This window comes from Prionailurus bengalensis, chromosome D4, assembly GCF_016509475.1.
Source record: "Prionailurus bengalensis isolate Pbe53 chromosome D4, Fcat_Pben_1.1_paternal_pri, whole genome shotgun sequence".
NCBI lineage: Eukaryota > Metazoa > Chordata > Mammalia > Carnivora > Felidae > Prionailurus > Prionailurus bengalensis.
In genome coordinates, this window is record NC_057359.1 from 2,817,568 (window position 1) to 2,833,908 (window position 16,341).

Consider the following 16,341-nt stretch of genomic DNA (forward strand, 5'->3'; position numbering starts at 1 on the left):
CTCGTTTGGAAACCAGTGGCAGATGAAAGCAGAGGTCTCTGATTGACGCCCAGCCGGGGAGCTGGGTCCTCCCTGCTTGGGACCCCCCCCAACTGTCCGCCTCGGTGACACCAACTGGAGACCCTCACTGGCGCCCCTCAGGGACTGTGCGGTACACTTTGTAGGCCCCGCCCACTGGGCACCCAATTTCCCACAGCAGCCACTGATGTGGGCATTATGCCTGTATGCCTTTCCACACAAGTGGAAAATGGCAGAGGGGGGCTCCATGTACAGGACAGGACGTCCCTCCACACGGTAGGCAGTCCCCAAGGCTCTGCCCAAAGCGTTAGGGGTACAAGGTGATTAACAGCCACCGCTGCAACTCAGAGTCGATGGCAACTTCTGGGATAGTTGTAGAAGTTATCTACCAGTAAGAGGTCAGGAACCCACGGGTGACTCTACCGAAGGCATGACGATCCACCTCAACTCAGACGGAACAGCACAAAACTACACTGACCCCAACAAAAGGACGCGCGGTTTGGCCGCCAGAGCCTCCAAAGACGCTTACATCCAAAACTTGAAACAGTGGAACAGAGACGTAGTGAGTGGCTGGTTACTTGCTTGAGAAAATTTTGGGGCGCCTGGGTGGCTCAGTCGGTTAAGCATCTGCCTGTTGATTTTGTCTCAGGTCGTGATCTTGCCAATTGTGAGATCGAGCCCCACATCGGGCTCCGCGCTGACAGCTTGGAGCCTGCTTGGGATCCTCTCTCTCTCTCTCTCTCTTCCCCTCCCCAGCTCATGCTCACACACTCTGTCTCAAAATAAATAAATAAGCTTTATATGTATACACACACACATACATATGTGTGTGTGTGTACATATGTGTGTGTGTGTGTGCATATATATATATATAATGTGTATACACAGACATATATATGTATATAGATAGACAAATATTTTTTCGTGATGTCTGGGGAGCCTTTGGAAACACAACTTCCTAGAGCCTATTTAATAAAACCTAACCACAACCTCACATTTTCTGGCAACCTTCCGAGACTGCCTTTAGTATTAAGAGAAAACCATGGCGGGAGAGAGCAGTCACTGGCCCGGTGAGCACTCAAAGACCCCAGGGGCCTCAGCAGCTCCAACGTGTGCCCACCTACAGGACACTGCTGGACATTCCTCTCCGGGAGGCAAAGGCTTCTTTCTGACATCGATTTGTCAGTTTCCTTCGAGGGGTCTCTAGCTATTACCTAAAATAAGGACCGTGTCATGTGATATAAAAGCAAGGCAAGAGGCAGAAAGCATCGTGCAGACAAGCACACGTAGTTTTCAAAAAGCCTGATAAAGCCAAGGCTGTTCTGGTGCAACCAGAATTCACCAAGTTTCCTGAGTCCCAGCACGGCACCCCCCTCAGCCCATTATGCCGCCAGCCTTTGCCAGCGTCTAAATGGAACGGGATCGAGAAAGACACCTACTCGTCCAAATCCACCCATATCTGTTCTCCAGTTTCCTCCCGCAGTGTCCTCACTACCTCCGCCCCAGAGAGTGCCGGGACCCCGATCAAGGGCACACGGGGACTGTTCACCCCCCTCCACCACCCACCGCTGGTCCCCAGGTCTGCGTCCCCACACCGGGAGGCCAGGAAGGACAGCAAACGGCGGCCGGCATGCTGCACGTGCAGAGCTCAATAAATACATCCAGAGAATTTAAACGATACGAAAGCATCTCAGAAAGGGCAGGATCTGTTACAGGAATTCGGCAGAAATAGCCAACAGTTCTCTCTTAACGAAACCGCCACCACCACGAGAAGGTGAACAGGCGTGTGTTCCCGTGGCCCAGACGCGGCCAGAGCGCCCTGCCCAGCGTGCCGCCTGCACCTGACACTTGGTGCGCGGGACAGACGGTTCGCTCCGCAAATGCTCCCGCTGGTTTCCGGAACACTCCCACTGCAAGGTACCGCCCCTCTGCCTCGGCAAGGCCCGTAGGCCATCCTGTGCAGATCGATGGACACGATTCTTCCCTGAGTGCAGTTTACAATGCTGCTGTGTCCCCACCACGCGTGTCTTGAGCCGCTTCGGGAGGGACAGAAACGTCCCTTCTTTTGAACACAGATTTCTTCCGTGAGGAAGACATATCATTGCAGTAGTTGCCACAATTAAAGCGTGTGCATCATTTACAGCCATTACTACAAATAATTACTTTCTAAAGCTCGAACATTAGGCTTTGGCTTGCTAACCCAAAGATAGACAATACAGTGACTTGACTGCCATAAACATGAGGCATTTTCTGAGGTCACTATTTAGATCAAATAATTCTACAAATACCAAAGCAAGCTAAGGTCACCCACGGAAATGTGCCATTTCATGAACCCTCCTGACTTTCCAGTTTTCCTCTTCCAGGTGACTCCAAACCAACATGTTTTAAAGGTATAAGCTCTAAAAGGTTACGATTTCATTAAAAACAATGCTTAAATACAGAACTGGCTCTCAGGAAGCTTAGAATCTAGTTGACGGTGGAGGATACATACCCCTGCTCAAAATCGCTGACCCCCGCGAAGAACCAACTGCTTCCTAAACTACTACCGCCATGAATATTTCTGCCTCCAATCCATGCATTTTATTCCCTGTGTATACAGTTGAAAATTCTCCCCTGACACATTTTTCTCTTTGGAAAGAAATAACACAGTTGAGTACACTTTAAAATACCAAGCTTGTATTAGGGCTTCGTGTGTAAAGGAATAATCACAAGCACCACGCATGTCTGAAGCTTCATTATAAAGAGAGCTTGGAAGGAGCAGGGAGTGTCCCCGAGGGTGCTCATGTCAGAGACATGCATCACAGGTGGGGACGAACACTTGGAAATCCTGAATACCCTCCCTGTCACCGTCACCAGCACTCAAGGGGCAAACTTTCCCCCGGAAATTTCTAGGCTGCAAACTCTGAAATCATTCCTTTCCAAAGTAAAGTCACGGGAGTCCACATTCGAGAGGGCTTACCTGGTAATCTGTGTTCTTGTACTGAAGTCAAGAGACCTCATTGAGCGGAGAACTTCAATGCACCCCAAGTACTGGAAGGGGAAGAAAACGTAAATCATGAGCCCTGGGGACTGAGACGAAGAGACAGTTCTTAACTGTGTAAAGGGCGTTTTGGAAAGCCATATATATTTCCTAGATCTCATTTTATGTACATCATGAGGCTTTGTTATCTTCTGTAAAAGCAATAACCCACACCCTTACGAAACTAACCTCAGTGCCTATGTCGGTACCAGACTTGACTCTTCTGAGTTCCGTTAGTATTTTCATTTTACTTAGAGGTACATTTTTAAACATTTGTGTTGCGTTGTAACATGTACCGTCAACCACACAAGTCTTAAATGCAGAATTCAATTATTGCCGAAACACGTACCTGCGTGTAACCACCGCTCAGAGCCCAGCATCCCACCATCGTATTTCTAGCCCTTTACGAGGGCCTAGAGGCTTATCATTTTTAAAGAAGTAATGAAAACGCTGTAATACCAACATTTCAACCAATGGTAAACTTCATTATTTAATAAATATACTTTGGGTTCCATGAACAAACTATACATTACCCTCATAGTTGCTTTCTTTTGGCTTACCAGAAAGCCCTCTCCTGCATTATATAACACAAACTTTCAGAAGTTCTAATTTACACATCTAAATTTGTAGCTAAATTTTTAATCAGTTTCACACATGTAAGTGCATGTGTGTATGTAAATATACGGACATAACGAAAGCTGTAGATAAACAACTAGCATGGTAGAGATACAATATTTGTGTTCCAAAGCCCTGGGGAGTTTGAAGGACAGATGTTTTATACCAATGCCTTTAAAATTAGACTTCGCAGGAAGAGACCTCATGGTGTATCACAGAAAAGACTGCATTTGAATTATTCAGAAAACCTGAATTGGAGCCTGACTCTGTCATATCTTGTTATGTAACTTGAAGCGAAACTTTAAAATTCTCTGAGCCTGAGCCTCTGTACCCACAAAATGTAACTACCGTTCCAACCATTGGGTGGCTCTGTGATGTCACCGCCACCACCGCATCACACGGTTGTTGGAACACCACCACCACGGTGGTCAGGAGGATGCCATGAACAACGTCGTAGAGCCACACGAATCAGACGACCGCCAGCACTGCAGAGGCACGTGATTACACTGACCAACATCACAGACCTACCTGTGGACCAGGACTAACACCATGGGACTACGTGACTCTTACCACCACCAAAGCACAGAGTTACATGAGTACCATATCCCATCACAGGGCCGCGTGAATACCGCAGTGATGTCCCAAGTTACATGAGAAGCAGGAACAACACTGCAGGGTTGTGGGAGCACCGCCACTGCTGTTATGGTTGTGGGAACGCCACCGCCACCACGGCAGGGTTATGTGAATATTGCTAACACCATCGCTCAAATGTGTGAAGACCACAACCCACTTTGCTGAGTTGCAGGACTGCCACGTCCATCACTGTCACAGCACGGGGACACCACAGCAGTGTCCCAGATATCCCAGGGTTATGTGAATACCACCATCAGCAATGTTACAAAGTGAAGTCATTAATATGACCAAAGTGGCAGAACGGTGTCAATAACAACACCAGTACCTCTCAAAGATACAGAGTTACACAATTTCACACCCGCAATTGCAGACTCATGGGAAGACCCCATGGCCATCATTGCAGACGTGTGACTGTGACAAGAACCACTGCAGATAGCTGAATATCATGCCCACCGTCAAGAGCTATTAAATACCACAACCACCATTGTAGTTATGTGACTACTACACCACCACCACCACCACCACCACCACCGAGAAATGGGAATACCGCGAACACCATCACAGTTATGTGAATACCACCAGCAACATCATGGTGATACATAAGTGCCGTGATCACAAACATCACAGAATTGTCTGAATGCCACATCCAGTCTCATAGTTATGTGTTCCTGGGACGAACCTTGCAGAGCTACGTGTATACCAAATCCACCGACATCACAGAGTTACACCAGTACTACGATGATCATCACAGAGTTATATGGATAGCACGCCTGGCTTTGCAGCAATACATGTATCCCCACACCACCACTGCAGCTATGTAAATATACAGACCACCACCACTACAGAATTATGCAAATACCACCAACACCACAAATGCCCCCCCCCCCAAGCACCACTGCAGTTATCGGAACACCCCACCAATAGCATCTCAGATTTAGGGGAAGACGATCAAATTTATTGAAGAGGTCTGTGAATACTGTCAACCAACATCACAGAGTTATATGACTACAACCAACAGCCTCACAGTTATATGGCTACCAGAACCACCATCACAGGGTTATGCGAAGGCCACACCAGCCCTGAAAGATTGTGTGAACACCATGACCACCATTTCTGAGTTACAAGAAGGCCGCGATGGACTTTGCAGAGTTACAGGATTAGCACACCCAACACCATCTCAGCGCTTTGTGAAGATCACTACTACTGCCGTGTAGAGTTACCTGAATCCCACAGCCACCAAGGCAGACCACTGTCACAGAGCCATGCAAACACTGCCACCACCACTGTTGCGGAGCCTTGTGAACACCATGGCCACCAACCAGGAGGGTTATGCGATCCTCCTAACTAAAGCTGCAGGTTTACATGAATATCACTAGCATGATCTCAAAGTGATGTGCTAATGCCAACACCACCCTCGTCATAGAGTTACGCAGACACCACGACCAAGTCACAGGGTTGTCTGAGTTATACCATCACCACCGTCACAAGACGCAATGACTGTCACCATCAACTCTGTGCAGTCGCGCTAATGCCGTGACAAATGAGTGTTGCAGGGTTGTAGGAACACCGTGCTGAGCTTCACAGACCATGTGCACATCACCTCCACCACCATCACAGTGGTATGTGAATACAAGGCCACTGTCACATAGTTATCTGACTATCACCGCCACCACCATCACGGTGGTATGTGAATACCACGACCCACATCACAGCGTCAAAGCAACAACACCAGCAACGTCACAGAGTCACAGAAATGCAACTACCACAGGTGCAGGCTATGCGCGCATGAACACCAGCACCATGAAAGAGCCACGTGGACACCATGACCGGCTTCTAGAGCTATGTGACTAGCTAGCCAAGATGCGGCTAAGGGAAGACTACCAGAAATATGGTCATAAAGTTATGTACTACCATGACAACACCACAGGGTTATGGAGACGCCACGACCGACACCACGGTGACATCTGAATGCCATCACCGCCACCCCATTGCAGGTATGGAATATCATGACCACCACAGCAGGCATTTGTGACCACCATGACAAATACCACCACCATGGTAGGAGAACTATATGAACACCACTACCACCAATGTTGTGGTTTTGTGGATACCACCGCTGCGCTGCACTGCACAATTATGTCAACACCGTGATGAACGTGCATCCCTCCGCTAACACAGTTGTGTGGAAACCGCAATGTCGTCAAATTACGTGAATACCACCAACACCGTCACAGTTACATATGGACCACAACCAACAATATGGAATTCTGTGAGCACCACGACCATCGCATTTACGGAACCACAACCGCCACCCCGGCAGTCGTGTGTAATGTAAGTACCGCCACCACCACCAGCCACGTCACTGCCCCTACCGCTGTCAGCATTGTGTGAATACAACCACGGCAGCTGTCCCGAAGTTACACGAAGACCATGACCAACTCCAGGAAGTCACAGGATTACCACCACCACTGCCACACTGGAGTGCTAGGTGAGGGTCACTATGAGTGTCACAGACCTGAATCATGCCCCCCAGGTCTGCAGCAATCTGCCCTCTTACCATCAGTGTTTAAGGAAACGTATTTCTACCCCTCATAACACGATACAGCATCGATCTCCGAATCTCTATCACACGCAAAAGTATCTCATCCTCGTTCCGATGTGCATTTCCCTGATGTCTATAAGGCAGTGTGATTCATCTCGCAAGTGTGTTGGCCATTTTCACCCCTTTTTCCATTAACTAACTGCTTTGATCTTGGGCCCAGTTTCCTATTCCTTATCTTTCTATTATAGACTAAGGGGATGATAATCTCCCATTCAGTCATTTCTCGTTTGATGGTGTCGGCATTTTACCTAACACAAACTGTTACTGCAGTAAACACTGTACCAATTCCTGTAACCACACGTCTGTCATTTTCTGTATGGCTCTGGAGGGTCCTGTCTTGCACGAGAAGGTCACGATATTCTCCTAAATCGTATTTCACAACATTGATTTATGACTTATCTACACATTCACTTCTTTAAGTGTTTTCAGTAATGTTTTCCATTTGGCTTTTTAACCTATTTGGAATTCACTTGTCTGTACAGGACGCGGGTGAGTTAATAAAGTTGGCCTCCAGAGGGACTGTGATCTACACCACTGCCACTGACCTAGTAGTTCATCCAAGTCTTTCTGCAGTGATGTGCCAACTTCGTGATATATTAAATTCTTATTTTCTGTGTGGACCTCTACCTGAGCTCTATTGTGTTATACTTTGCGTGTCAGTCCCACATCTTTTGTGTATATTTTTCCTGAAGAACTTTAAAATCATGTTCTGAAATCCCTCCACCACTCAAAAACTGGCTTCTATTTGAGATTTCATATTACCTTGAGAAGAACTTATATTTGCCGTTAAGCTTTTTATCCATAATCGTTGGAGTGTCTCCATTTTAGATATTATTTATTGCCTGTAGGAAGACTTTGTGGTTTTTACGGCATTTACCCTGTACTTTTCTTCTCCAACGTATTCCAACACATTTTTTTTTTAATTTTGGTTACCAGTGAGGACGACATGTTGATTTTTCCGTTGTACTTCTAATCTGGTTTTCACCAGCAGAGAGAAAGTCTATCGAATTGCAGGTATAAACAGAAAACTCAATCAATGGGCTCCAGAGATGCACAAAGAATTACGAAAACTGAACAATGGGACTCAGAAAACCTCCCCAAACCAGAGAAAACCTCCCAGTGGGACCGAAAGATGGACTCACAAAAGAAAGTGTAAAGTCTTGGAGTCTGGATCTGAAAGTTCCTGCATCTGCATCAGAGGAGTTCCAGTAAAAGGAGAGACAAAAACAGAGGGGAAGAAATAATTCAAGAACAAAGAGAATGAGATGTTCAGTGCTGGAGGGAGACGGGAGTATCTATATTTTCAAGGCTCATAGAAGAAAGATGAAAAGACCCACTTGTGGATGCACGGAAGCTGCGTTTCAGGACAAAAGGACCCAGACAGAGATATCCTGTGAGTGCTCCGTGAGGGGAAGAGACACCAGCTACTTACAGAGAGTTCTCCTGCCCGCTCGGGAAGTCGGAAGAGAAGTATTGAGCTGAGAATCTTACATCCACCCAAACCGGCATTCAAGTGGGAAGACAAAGCCAAGACTCAGAGAGCTAACCACCCACAGACACTCCCTGAAAGAATTATTCCAGAAGAACAATGAATACAAAACACAGGAGGATGTGGGCTAGGAGAAAAAGAATAAGGAAAGAATCAACAAGAGTCACAGGTACATCTGATGCTTAATAATTATTGACGCGTAACTTTAAACATCTATTTTACAGCGACAGGGAACGAAATCTCAGAAGACCCCGACTCAGCTGGCCAGGGCAGACACAAACAGAGGCTGGAGCCAGGGAGAAGAAGGGGGAAATCAGGAAATGCACGCTGGGCACACTGGGCACTTTGGGCACCACTGTGTCTTGTGGAGGCAGCACAGAACTGATTAACCGAACCGGCAAAAACAATGTACATTACACGTACGTTACACGTACAAAAAATTGTAAAACCCTGGGGCGCCTGCGTGGCTTGGTCAGTTAAGCATCTGATTTCAGTTCAGGTCATGAATTTGTGGTTCCTGAGCTTGAGCCCGGAGTCGGGTGAGCCCTGCTTCTCTCTCTCTCTCTTTCTCTCTCTGCCCCTCGCTCACTTGTGCCCTCTCTCTCTCTCAAAAAAAATTGTAAAACACTGTAAAAACCAGGATGACTGACCCCCTCCCCGCCAAAACTGCTAGAGAACAGAAGGAGGAAACAAGTAAAATCATTCCAGCCAGCAGAAAGGAGAAGGAGGAAATCAGAAAATGCACAAATAAAAGACAGAAAAATATAAATTGAAACATCAGTAACGGGCCCAAACATCTCAGTAATCGTAATAATCATGATTGACTGGACCCACCAATTAAAAGTCAAAGCTTTCACACTGGTTAAGAATAAGTTGTGTAAGTCACATGAGGTCACAAAGACAACACTGAAAAGACAAGAGCAGATTCTCTCCCAGGCAAAGGCCAGCAAAATAAACCAGGGATATAACCAGGAGAGTAACTCACTCACAATCGTAGGGAACAAAACACGAAATAAGCTTAAGAAACGTGCAGGACTAAATTGAAGAAAACCTTTCATGAAGGATGAATAAATAAAAGAAGGCCCACATATGTGAGCAGACGTATCATGGTTTTGGGCTGCAAGATTCCATACTAAAAGCAGGTCAATTCTCCCCCAAATTAATCTACAATCTTGGTGGGATGCCACATGAAGTCTCAACAGGATTTTTTTCCCACTGCATGAAAAGTTAATTCCGACGTGTGATCATAAAGGAAGACTTTGAAGAACGCAAATAAATTTCCGAGGAAGATGAAAATGACAAAGAACCAGTGATAACTCCATGAAGCTGACTTGGGAACAATCCTGCACGGAGTGTGGTGATGCGGGAGAGGCCAGGGACCCCGAGGGGCTCCCACGGGACCAGCCAAGAGGGCCCTGGGCTGCACAAAGGATGGAAATCAAACGCAAGCCAGCGGGAAGTGAGAGCTGAGTTTAGTGAACACGTATAGAGAGATCCAGACGGAGCATCCAGGAGACTCAGAAGGGAAATGAGGGAGTCTTATCTTTATTCTGGATCTGGGGGTTTCTACTAGATGGTGGCCTGGTGCACATGTCCCCTCAGGCATCCAGGAACCAGTGAGAACAAAGACAAGGGCCCAGGTGTTATTCCTTGGAGCAGGGGGCCTTGGTGTCAGTCGAAGTGTCTAGCTTGGAGGTCTGGAATACGCGTGCGATGGCTTCTAGTCGGTCTCACATGGCCCTTGCTCAGATGTGATCTGCTCTAGAGAAGTCACTAACTCCTTGTCCCTTACAAGGAGGACAATCACTGTCTGCATCACAAGGCATATGGAGAGTGGGGTGGGGGTACAGGTCCTAGCAAGATACAAGCCGGAAAAGAAGCAAAGTTAAAAAACCAGCTTTTTCTCTCATGGGAGAGCTTCCCTGTCTCAAAGGGGTGGAGAAGAAAAGGGCAGATGTATCTGTGGGAATCACTGATGAAAAGATAAGGGGCCAATAAACGTTGAGTACGTGATGGGCTCACAAGAGCCCATGCTGCTCAGTAAGGTCGGGTACGCCGTGTGCTGTTCACACGCGGCAGGCTCTCCTTACCCCATCCCCGAAAATAAATCTCGGAAGGATTAACGAGCTCAAGCTGAGGAACAAACTTACAAAAGCATTATAAGAAAACCCAGGGGGCGCCTGGGTGGCGCAGTCGGTTAAGCCTCCGACTTCAGCCAGGTCACGATCTCGCGGTCCGGGAGTTCGAGCCCCGCGTCGGGCTCTGGGCTGATGGCTCGGAGCCTGGAGCCTGTTTCCGATTCTGTGTCTCCCTCTCTCTCTGCCCCTCCCCCGTTCATGCTCTGTCTCTCTCTGTCCCAAAAATAAATAAAAACGTTGAGAAAAAAAAAATTAAAAAAAAAAAAAAAGAAAAGAAAACCCAGAATACGATTTCTGTAACACGACCTAAAACTCAAAGGCCATAAGGTAAACCCAAGAAAACTGATAAATTATTTATAAGAAAAGACAAGCAACATAAACATCATGATTAGGAAAAATGCAATAAATTTAACCGGGGGAAAAAATTAATGACCAGACTACCCAAAGAGTTTCTATGAGTCATTAAGGAAGCGTATCCACTCAAGAGAAAAAAAAAAAAAAACGGGCAAGGAAACGAACCGGAAATTCACGGAGGAAGACAAACAGCTGACCCACGTGTCCGTAAAGACTAGCGATCAGAGCCATTAAAATAAATGCCAAACAAAAAGATAATTTTCCACCCAGCTGAGCAGTCACACTGGGTGAGGGCCCTCCCTCGTGTTCCTCTAGCGTGTGTAATTTGGTGAAACCTTTCTGGAAGACTCTTTGGAAGTATCTATGGAAATGGAAAACGTGTTTCCCTTTGACCCAGCAACTTCATTTGTAGAGCTTTATTCACGCGTCAGTGTGTGAAATTGTATGTACAAAACATTCATTGCCTCGCTGCCAGCACAGAATGACCATGTGAGCCCCCTTCTCGAATGTTTATCAATAAACCCACGGCTAAACACTTAGGGCACATCCAGACTAAGATTCTGAATGGGGCCGTTTTATGAATGATTTAAGCTCAGAGTCTCCAGGAGACACCCTTACTTCCTCCACATCGCCCCCTTTGGGGCAGAACACTGGTTAACTGCAGACATCAGAGCTAGTGTCAGAAAAATGCTAGTTCAAATTGCACATTACGCTTTAAGGTAATTTCAAGCGGCGGATACACAGGAAAGCCTGCTGATGTCATCGATGGCAGGGTAAATGCACGTGCTGGCAGGAGTGACGACTGGGGCAAACTCGTGCGGCGTTTTCTCCCGAAGCTGGACGTGTGCATTCCCCGTGACCCAGCATCTCCGCTGAGAAGAGAGAGATGGACCCACCTGCCCGCCACATAAACGCACAAACGTACTCACGGTAGCACTGTTCATGAAACCCCTAAACTGGAAAGAAAACCAAGTGTCCACTAGCAGTGTGATGGATAAATAGCAGCGAAGTCGCTTCAACTGCCAACTCCCCACCCCCACCCGTGCCACGCGTCCACGGCCTGTGGGAAATACGTGATCTCCCTTGCCTGCAAGCCCCCCTTCCCTCCCAACTCCTTCCCTCCTCCCCTTCCCGAACCATGCCAATCGTCAGTGATCCCCATCGAAGATCAGACTTGGAGAAAGGGCCCCTCCCTGCCTACGACAATAGCGTTCCTTATCCCGTGAGAGCACGTTCTGTGTTCTGCATCCACGGAACCCACGCCTGTGTGCACGGTGCCCCTTCACTGTTATACTGGATGCTCGGTACTTACCGGGTAAGAAAGTCACACTGCCAGGATTCAAAACAGGGGAAATTTAAACCTTTAAAGGCTCTCTCTCACTGCCATCCCTCCCTGACTGTCAACGCCTGAGACCCCAGCGCCCCCTCCAAAGTGCTGAGCTAGCGCTCTGTGCCATCGTCCCCAAATCCGCACCCGTCCGTATGCCGTCACCGAGAAGACTGCAGGGCCGGGCCTTTCTCCCTCTCCGCTTTCCGAGCGCCTCACACGTGATGGGTACAAAATAAATGTGTGTTGGGCGCATTCACCAAGGCTAACGAGGTTAGAGATGCTTTCCGGTCCCTCCAGTGATCAGAAGCAGACAGCGTATAACACTTCATTTGATCACGCAGGAGGCTCACGAACCATAATTTTCTATTAACTTTTTCTTTCACTTAGTAGCACCCATTTGTGTTGGTTTCTGATACGTAATATATTCCAACATCCTCAGTGTTTCCCTGAAATTATTCTGGAATTCAGATAGGACTGTTCTACAGGCCTTTCCCCGTAGCTGAATTAGTCCAAGTGACTGGGAGAGAGTGCACACGGACAGCTCAGGAGCAGTGTGGGAGAGAGGGGGACGCTCGCCCCAGCAAAGGAACAGAGGAGCAAAACTACATTCTATCTGCAACGAGCTTGTCTGTCATTATCTCAAAAAAAAAATCTTTTCAGGGAATAACACGTATCCTATAACCCTACGGCTATAAATTTCAACATCTGCTCTCAGTTTACCTGGAGGCCGATTCTTCCCCATCTAGGGCAGCGTCCTGGACACAGGTACAGGTCACCTGCGGCTGGGACTACAGGTGCATTTCCCACAAGGTCAATGGGTTGACATTTTCCCCATTTAACCACATGCTTAGAGTTTCCCAATGATTATTTATAATTCCAAGATGAATATGTATTCTGTGAGTTAACTACCTAATCTCTGAGCCTGAATGCTACCAACTGGCATGCGCCCTTTTAAGGCAAGGATACCATAATTCCACAGTTCAACCCTTGGCGCTTGGATGCGTCAAGCACTGGTATGAAAGTGAACAAGAAAAACCACTGGCTTCCAATTTCACTCCTCTGTCTTCTGTCCGTGGAAAAGCATGAGACCATACTTGCTGGTCAGGCCAAAAACAAGGCCCTGAAAAACGTGCACCGATTTCTGCATTTCGCTCGCTAGCCAGGAAGAGTGGACTTGGGACCCACACAGCCCTAGGTTACAGACTCACTTCGTGGCTGACCACCGGGGCGAGCCTCAGCAAATCACTGGACACTCTGAGTGCCTGTTTCTTCGAGCGTCGGGTGAGATTACCGTGAGAAACACAGGAGACCGCGTGGGGTTTAAGCAAGCAGCATTACGCTAACGCATCACCTCCACGAGTGATAGATACTGTACTCCGAACACGGACTATACATCCTCAGCACGGTCCTGCAAAAGGCATTTCCAATTGGCTTTTCATAAAACTTGTTCCAACTGACACATCGGCTCACGGTGTGGGAGAGCATCTTTCCCCTCCCTCTTTGCCAGCTCTCAGGATGCCGTTACGGGTGATTCATTTGCATTTTGTAATTTGTCCGAATATCATAATTTTTACAATGAACTTTACTCCTCATAAATGACGTGTTACTGACAATTCAATGCCCTGTCTCTTCCACCCAATCCAGGGAAACGATGTACAATCGGAATAGGTCCTGCCCCCACCCCCATCCCTCCGAGACCCTTCTCACTGTGCCCTGTTATCCAGAGCACCTTCCTCCCACCCCATCCAGACAACTGCCGCTCACCTTCGGACTTTAGACCCTCCATGAAGTCATGTACCTCTGGCTCATTTCATTCAGCATGACCGCGCTTTTTGGTGGCTAAGTTTCTCATTTTCATAAAGTTCCATTTATCTATTTTCCTTCTGCTCCCTGTGCTTGTGGGGCCATATTTAAGAAACCCCTGCCTAATCCAAAGTCACAAATATTAATCCTTGTGTGTTTTCTATGAGTTCTGTGCTTGTAGCTCTGACATTCAGGACTTTGATCCATTTTGAGTTCACTGTCCTATACGATGCAAGAAAGACTCCAACTTCATTCTTCTGCATGCGGACATCCCCTTGTCCCGCACCATCTGCTGAAAAGACAATTCTCCACTGGCACTCTTCTCAAGAATCAACGGACCACAAATGTATGGGCTTACTCCTGGTCTCTCAATTCTGTTCCACGGATCTGCGTGTCTACACTTTGGTCCGTAAAATGTGAGTCCCCCAAATTTCGTTCTTCTTCATCGATTCAGTTTTGGCTATTTGGGGGCACTGATGCATTTTTAAATTACTTGATGAGTTATTTAATTAAGCCTGTTTGACTAGTTTATTTGGTTAGTTGCTGACTTCTTCACCACCACATCAATTCCAGGAGAGAAGAGACCACCTCTCTTTTTTTATTCCTTATTGTATTGAGAACCAGACACACAGTGTAAACTCAGTGCGATTTGTTGAATGAATGAATGAATGAATGAATGAGTGACCGAATTCTCAATTTTGATAATGGTAAATAAAAACAGCCTCAATGTTCAAAAATAGGACAATGTTTAAGGAAGTTATAATACATTAATAGCATAGAATATCATGCAACTGTTAAAAAACATGCCTTCTGATAATATTTAATGATTTGGAGAATCGCTGAGGCTGATCTCAATTTTGCATAAATGAAAATAAAGGGTGGAAAAAAATCAGGGAAATTTTAATAAAAGTCATCATGGAAGGCTGTGATTACGCTTGAGTTTAATTTCTTCTTTTCCTTTTCTCTATTTTCTACTCTTTCTGCAATCAGCAGGTGTCACTTCCATAAAAGAAAGCCAAACACTATTAACTAAAAGTACACAAAGGCATCCAGTTGTGCACAGACTTCTGGATTTGCAGTCACAGACGATGATCGCCCTGCTAGGGTTCTGTTGCTTGTGGAGTCGACCCCCAGTGACTTAGACGGATTCAGATTCTACTGGGGAGGTGGCCACATGGGAGGAACTGTTCTCTGGGCAGCCAGGGTTGAAGATACGATATGGGGTATAAAATCAATATAAATATGCCCCTACCCCAGTCTCATTTCTGACATGGTAGAACATCCCTTAACCACCTGTGAGAACCCAGGGCCGGGGCGGGTTTGTGAACCTCACCTCTTCCAAATCCCCAGTGGGGACCAGAGGGGACCAGAGCTCCTGAACCCACACAGGTGCTACTACCCACGCAGTCAGGGTTCAAATGTCATCAACTAAAATAGCTTGGAATTTATTGGAAAGTTACTATCCACACTGAAGGAACGGCCATACCTAACGGCACTAACATGACCAATATTGGTAAGGATTTTTTCATTTAAAAGGTAATGGATGGGGGCGCCTGGGTGGCGGAGTCGGTTAAGCGTCCGACTTCAGCCAGGTCACGATCTCGCGGTCCGTGAGTTCGAGCCCCACGTCAGGCTCTGGGCTGATGGCTCAGAGCCTGGAGCCTGTTTCCGATTCTGTGTCTCCCTCTCTCTCTGCCCCTCCCCCGTTCATGCTCTGTCTCTCTCTGTCCCCAAAAAAATAAACGTTGAAAAAAAAAAGAGGTCATGGATGTAAACTCATCGATGGTGGCAAAGGTCAGAATGCTGGACACCCTACTGACTGTTCGGGCTTGAGGGAGCCTGGAGGGGCCTGGGAATCTGCTTTAGGTCTTAGGCAGGTGCCCGGGTGGACGTCCCGTGCATGTAAATGTGCTCACTGATCTGAACATTTAAGGTTGCATGGTTTACTGAGCACTGACTAAAAAATTAAAAAATAAAAAAGATCACTGCTTTTAAGACAGCCCTTGAAATTATTTTTAATGCTCAGCTTTTTCTGTCAGATAACGTGTGTTCATCGTACAAAACTTTGGAAAATACCAAGGGCATCAAAACATGAAGATCATTTATAATCAGTCCTCTGGCACAACTTGGCATTATGATAAATGCCACGGGAAGCCCTCTAACAGCTCGGCTCTGTTCTCTGGCTTCTGGGGCTGCTGGCAAGCTCTTTACCAACGCCCGCAGCTGCGGCCGCACAGACCCACCCGCCCTGACCACGTCTGCTCCCACCATTCAGCCGGCTTCCTCCCGACGCCTTCAACGCCAGCTGCGGGTTCCTACAGAATCATTCACTCCCCTCCA

The 16,341-nt window shown here is 47.0% G+C and overlaps 1 protein-coding gene across 1 annotated transcript in view; it reads right to left on the reverse strand.

Annotated features, from left to right (window-relative positions):
• SHC3 (SHC adaptor protein 3) overlaps nt 1-16,341 on the reverse strand; it is a 97,882-nt gene that overhangs the window by 69,045 nt on the left and 12,496 nt on the right. Inside the window, exon 2 of the mRNA XM_043567139.1 lies at nt 2,978-3,048. Within this exon, the coding sequence (XP_043423074.1) occupies nt 2,978-3,048 (71 nt within the window). The remainder of the gene's footprint in view (nt 1-2,977; nt 3,049-16,341) is intronic.